The sequence below is a fragment of the Hyperolius riggenbachi genome, chromosome 3, assembly GCF_040937935.1.
Source record: "Hyperolius riggenbachi isolate aHypRig1 chromosome 3, aHypRig1.pri, whole genome shotgun sequence".
In the NCBI taxonomy this organism is placed as follows: domain Eukaryota; kingdom Metazoa; phylum Chordata; class Amphibia; order Anura; family Hyperoliidae; genus Hyperolius; species Hyperolius riggenbachi.
Window position 1 is genome coordinate 35,323,249 of NC_090648.1, and position 6,000 is coordinate 35,329,248.

Here is a 6,000-nt window from a genome sequence, read left to right on the forward strand (position 1 = left end):
TATAAACAAGAAAAGTAATAGAGATTTTAACTTTTGGATTGCCTGGTTAGCATCCTTATTGCTTGTTTACCAGATAAAAATATAGAATTGATTTTTTATTTTATGCCCGACAGTTACACTCCTGCTCGCTACACAGTTTTTTGGCAGTTGGACAGAGCAACTGCCATTCAACTGCCATTCACCAAGTGCTTTTGAAAATCAATCCCTGAGAATCCCAAGACCTGCCGCTTCTGTCAGATTTCTACTACCTACTGTAAGTGACAGCAACATAGGAGAAAAGTCATTTATGGCTCATTTTACTCTTGAAAAATTTTCTTCTTATTTGTCTGTTTGCACATATTTTAAATGTTACCATTTTTCCCCATAGTGCCCCTTTAAGCGCTTTCCTAAGTGCGATTTGAGGTTTTCTTCCTGCAGACAATCGGGAAGTGAACTCTTTGACCTGGAACAGAATGTAACTAATATTTGTGAGCAAAAGCACTCACAAAATTGCTTTTCAACGCGCTTTTTACAGCGCTTAGCAATTTTCCTGTACCTTCCACTGAAGCGCAAAGGCTCTGGAAATGGTGCAGGAGCCACGTTTGCACTTGGTAAGAAAGCTCATCACACATGTGAGAACACTCACATTGTAACTTATTGCACAAGCGCTTTTAAAGCACTAAAAAAAGGGAAAAGCGCGAATAGTGTGAACAAGCCCTTATTGCCCACGACTTCCAGGTTGGGACCCGAGGCAGCAGTGGCCAGGTTTCCTCTATGGCCTGGTGCACACCAGAGGAGTTTTTCTGAGCGTTTTGAGTTTTTAAATCTGCTGCTAATGTTATCCTATGTGTCTGTGCACACTGAAGCAATGAGGTTTTGTAAAAAAAAAACCATAGCATTACATTGGGAAGAGCTTTTGAAACCTCTAGTGTTTGGGCTAGAGCAAAGTGTCCATTCATAAAGGCTGTTACCGCATGAAAAGCTACAATTACCGACCAGGGAGATAAATTACCGACTTGGCTGTGGTTACCTCCAACACATGTCAGTAAATTGTCAGCAAATGTCAATTCATAAAGCCTTCAACAAGCGGTAAGCCAGATGATAGTTACCGACACCTCTGGTGAGGTGTTAACAATGCAAAGTGCAGGGAGCCGAAGTCTGTGTGAGTCATCTGTGCAGAGAGCCGTCTGTGTGAGGCATCTGTGCAGAGAGCCGTCTGTGTGAGGCATCTGTGCAGAGAGCCGTCTGTGTGAGGCATCTGTGCAGAGAGCCGTCTGTGTGAGGCATCTGTGCAGAGAGCCGTCTGTGTGAGTCATCTGTGCAGAGAGCCGTCTGTGTGAGTCTTCTGTGCAGAGAGCAGTCTGTGTGAGTCTTCTGTGCAGAGAGCAGTCTGTGTGAGTCTTCTGTGCAGAGAGCAGTCTGTGTGAGTCTTCTGTGCAGAGAGCAGTCTGTGTGAGTCTTCTGTGCAGAGAGCAGTCTGTGTGAGTCTTCTGTGCAGAGAGCAGTCTGTGTGAGTCTTCTGTGCAGGGCAAAGGAGAGAGATTGCCACACTGCTCTACCGCTCAATGGGCTGCGGTAATTTACCGACCTTCAAAGGCAGCTGGGAAAATCTTTATGAATTAGCACACAGACCGGGAAAATACAGAGTGCGGTATTTTCCCTCCCAGATTTATCGCACTACTTTTTATGAATCGAAGCCAATACTGGTAATAAGCGATAAGGTACACAATGCAAGATCATACACTGGAGTAGTACTCCCAGTAAGTATTCTGCGAGCATAATGCACAATCAGGTAGGGTATACAAGGAGGGGAGGGTCCATGATCTAGGCTGGGTTGGTTTTCAGCAATCAAACTGAAGGTGGCCACTAACGATCCAATTTCTAGCGAAAAAAATCACTGAGCGATCAGATAATTCTGATCGGAAGAAAAATCGTTCACTACACCATCAACTAACCAATCTTTGCTTCCTATCTATCACAACCAATAAGAAAATCCAAATTTTGGTTTGACTAAAATCCAATCAGATGACTATTTTTATAATCGTTTGTAATCGATTGTGCCCATCAATGGAGATTATTTTCAACCAATCCGATCAGGATTTCTGAACGTTCGAATTATTTTTTGCTAAAAAATTGGACTGTTAAGGTGCCCATACACTCGTCAGATTGGCAGCAGATAGATAAGAAATGCATCTGATGATCTATCTGATGCGTTTTTAGAACATTTTTTACCAGGATAGAATTCCAATAGATTTCAGTTTGAAATCTGTTGAAATTCGATCTGATGGCATTTTTTTGCCATCAGATTTCCATTAAGGCCAATGCAAACTGATAAGCAATCTCATCAGATCGACCTAAATTTTCCACCCTGCAAGTTCGATGGAAATCCATCGAAATCGCGATCGATCGGTCGGCCAGAAAATCGGCTGAGTGTATGGGCTGCTTAAGTGGTCACCTTGAGGTTAACAGACAGAGCGAAGTTAGCTTTGGTGTGTTGTAGAATTTTTATCTTGTACGGTCAGGGCAAATGTGTAATCAGGAAGTCCTGCTCAGCTGCGAGTGGACTAAGATATTATGCAGCAAGGGGTAGTCTCTACAAATGCAAATCAACCAGGGTGTAAGACTAAAGGTACCCATACACTCGTCAGATTGGCAGCAGATAGATAAGAAATGCATCTGATGATCTATCTGATGCGTTTTTAGAACATTTTTTACCAGGATAGAATTCCAATAGATTTTTAGTTTGAAATCTATTGAAATTCGATCTGATGGCATTTTTTTGCCATCAGATTTCCATTAAGGCCAAAGCAAACTGATAAGCAATCTCATCAGATCGACCCAAATTTTCCATCCTGCCTGTTAGATGGAAATCCATCGAAATCGATCGAAATCGGCCATCGATCGGTCGATTGGCCAACCGATTTGCGATCGATCGGGATCAATCGGTCGGCCAGAAAATCGGCTGAGTGTATGGGCCCCTTTATGCTAGGTACACACTATACAATTTTCTGTTAGATTTACCTGCCACATAGATAATTTCCAACATGTTGGAAATTATCTATCTAACCATCTATCTGCCTACTATTGTTCTAATCAGCAGGAGATAACCAGACAATGCACCAGAGATAATGACCAGTCTCTACAGAAAATAATCTAACCGAAAATCTAAAGGTGGCCATACACTGGTCAATTTGCCATCAGATCCGACCAACAGCTCCCTCTCTGATCGAATCTGATCAGAGAGGGATCGTATGGCTGCCTTTACTGCAAACAGATTGTAAATCGATTTCAGCATGAAACCGATCACAATCTGTGAAGCTGCCGCCGCCCCCCTGCATACATTACATGATCCGGCCGGCGCGTGTCCCCTGGTCTCCACTGTCACTTCTCCATGCTCGACTCCTCCAGCTTCACTTCACTTCCTGCCGGGGAAGTTTAACAGTAGAGCGCACTCTATTGTGTAAACTTCCTGTCGGGACAGGAAGTTCAGTGAAGCTGGAGAAGCCGAGCACGGAGAAATGACAGCGGAGACCAGGGGACACGCGCCGGCCGAATCAGGTATTGTATTGCCGCTAGTGTCGGCCATCGGGCATTCGAACACCGCTATCGATGCACTCCCGACCCGCCGTCGATCGAGCAAAATCTTCCGCACGGACGGATCGACGGGAATGATCGATTTCAGACAGAAATCGATCGTTCTGTCAGCGTTTGCTCAACGATTTCACAGCAGATTTGATCACAGTGATCGAATCTGCTGTATATCGGCGGGAAAATCGTTCGGTGTATGGGCCCCTTAACAGACCCTGTTTGAAGTTACAGATAAGCCACTACAGCCCTCTCTGATCAGATTTGATCAGAGGGGAATCTTATCTAATGCTGGGTACACACGAGGCAATTTCCCACCCGAGCGATTGGACATGTATACACGATGCAACCTTCCATTCAATCGCCAAAATGCACCCAATCGATAAAGCGATCGATTTTCGAATGTTTGCAAAATTGATCGCTTTATCGTTTGAGAGCCGATTGGACATGTCGTAAATAATCAATCGCTTCCCGTCGATCGGGCGGGAAATTGTATTGTGCGTACCGAGCATAATGGACAATCTGGCCATACAATTAGTGATGTGTGGCCACCTTTAGTGACATGACTGTGGACTTTGTACAGTGCCATGGAAGATGTCGGCACTACATAAATTCACAATACTAGATTAGCCTGTTTAGATTTAGTCATACAATATTTATACCAGTTTTATCAATTTTATTTTTTTTAATGCCTTTTATTCTTCTCTTTCTGTAGACCCCTCCTCCCAGCACGCGGTGATGCCCTTTTTCACTACTGCTCCTGCAACAACCTCTCCCGCCTCCATATACCACCGAGCCAGCCAATCAAAACTCTACCCTTCCTCCCAGCAACCAGGGAGGAAAGGGGTGGTGCTAATCACTCAGCCAATCAGATGTGACCTACAAGAATGGAACCACAATCAGATGTGACCTACGGAACGGAGCCACAAGCGATTGGGTGGGAGGGGGAAGGAGCCGTTTTTCCTGTTTTTAATTTTTTTTAACCGAATGGCAGCTCATGGTTTTTCACTCTCTCCAGCCAATCACAAGCCTTGTTTACACAGATCCCGCCCCCTTGCGGGAACAGCCAATCAGGAAGCAGGATTCTACATGTCTGTCGATAGTCTTTTTATTTTATTTTAATTTTATTTTTTTTTTGTAATTTTATCAGGAATATTTATTCTGAAATCTTGAATTTGACTCCTTTTATTTTGGGGTGGGGATGGGGGAAGTTGTATTAATTTGTGGGGTATTTTGAGGACTTTTATTTCTTAAGGTTGGGGGCACAGTGTGCTTTTTATTTTTTTTTTAAATGAAAGAAAAAAAAAATAAACTGAGTGGTGCTTCATTATGGGAAGTGGGGCGGGGCCTCTGCGGCCCACCGAGGGAGGTCTGATGGACTGATGCTGATATCACATTTTTTTGGGTGGGGTGTAGGGAGGTGGGAGGGTGTAGTTCTTTTCTTTTTTTGGGTGGGGGAGGACTTGCTTGATCGAGACTTTCATTTACGTGTGCTTGTCGGTCATGTTGAAAGGAAGCGTGTCCGTCCTTTGGGACTAGGCCAGAACTCTGGAGAAAGCAGCCTCTCCATTCCCTTCAGGAAATAGTGCCCAGCGGATTTCATAGGTAGCAAATGGGCTCATCTGGCAACATGACCTCCTTGCAACCCTTTGGAAATGCTTTAAAAGGGGTCTTGGACGATCAGGACTGAAGCGCCAGGAGTCTAGCATAAAGCCCATGGGGCAAATTTAGAGAGACTTGCAAGAAAACTCTCCTCCAAGTGGGGCTTATCATGGTCGCCCTCTGCTGGTGCTTTTTCTGAGGTAAAAAATTGAAAAAAAACAAACAAATCTGGCACCCTGACCACTGCGATCTAAAGGACCTCTCTCTGGGTTGTCTTATAAGAGAGAGATTACGGGTTTTTATAAATATATATATAGAGAAAGAAAGAGAATTATCTATTCATCAAGTTTCATCCTTTTAACCATTTCTTGGGAAACATCACCCCGCTGTTTTCCGAAATTTTTCTTTCTTTTATTTTTTTTTTCCTTTTTATTTTTTCCCCTCCCCTTCTGTAATATAGAGATTTATAAATAAATAAATATAAATATATAAATATATATATAGATTTGGTTTAACTTGCCTATGGAAATTTTTCCCATCTGCTGTTTTTTTTTTTTTTTTAATTTTTGTATGTTTTTGTGTAATTTTTATTTTCTTCTTTCTTGAAGCTCGTTGTCTTAGGTTAAGTTTATTTTGTGGCTTTAACATTTTATGCTTGGTGTTGCACGCAACGATCACTTCCTGTGCTTTTATTCTGTTTTCCGCCTCCCGCTTCACCTGTTCCCCCAGTTGGGTCTTGAATAATGTTCTTGGTATGCCACCCCTTACCCCCTAATTTATCTAAGGCCACCTAAACATTGTCACTCGAGCCACACCATCACAGCCTACCGAAAC

General features: G+C 43.2%; 1 protein-coding gene across 7 annotated transcripts in view; it reads left to right on the forward strand.

Moving 5' to 3' along the window:
* KDM6B (lysine demethylase 6B) overlaps positions 1 to 5,661 on the forward strand; it is a 222,653-nt gene extending 216,992 nt beyond the window's left edge. For all 7 annotated transcript variants that reach the window (XM_068273987.1, XM_068273979.1, XM_068273985.1 and 4 more), the window contains one exon: positions 4,280 to 5,661. In XM_068273987.1, the coding sequence (XP_068130088.1) occupies positions 4,280 to 4,303 (24 nt within the window). In that variant the 3' untranslated portion in view covers positions 4,304 to 5,661. The remainder of the gene's footprint in view (positions 1 to 4,279) is intronic.
* Positions 5,662 to 6,000: the final 339 nt, after the last annotated feature.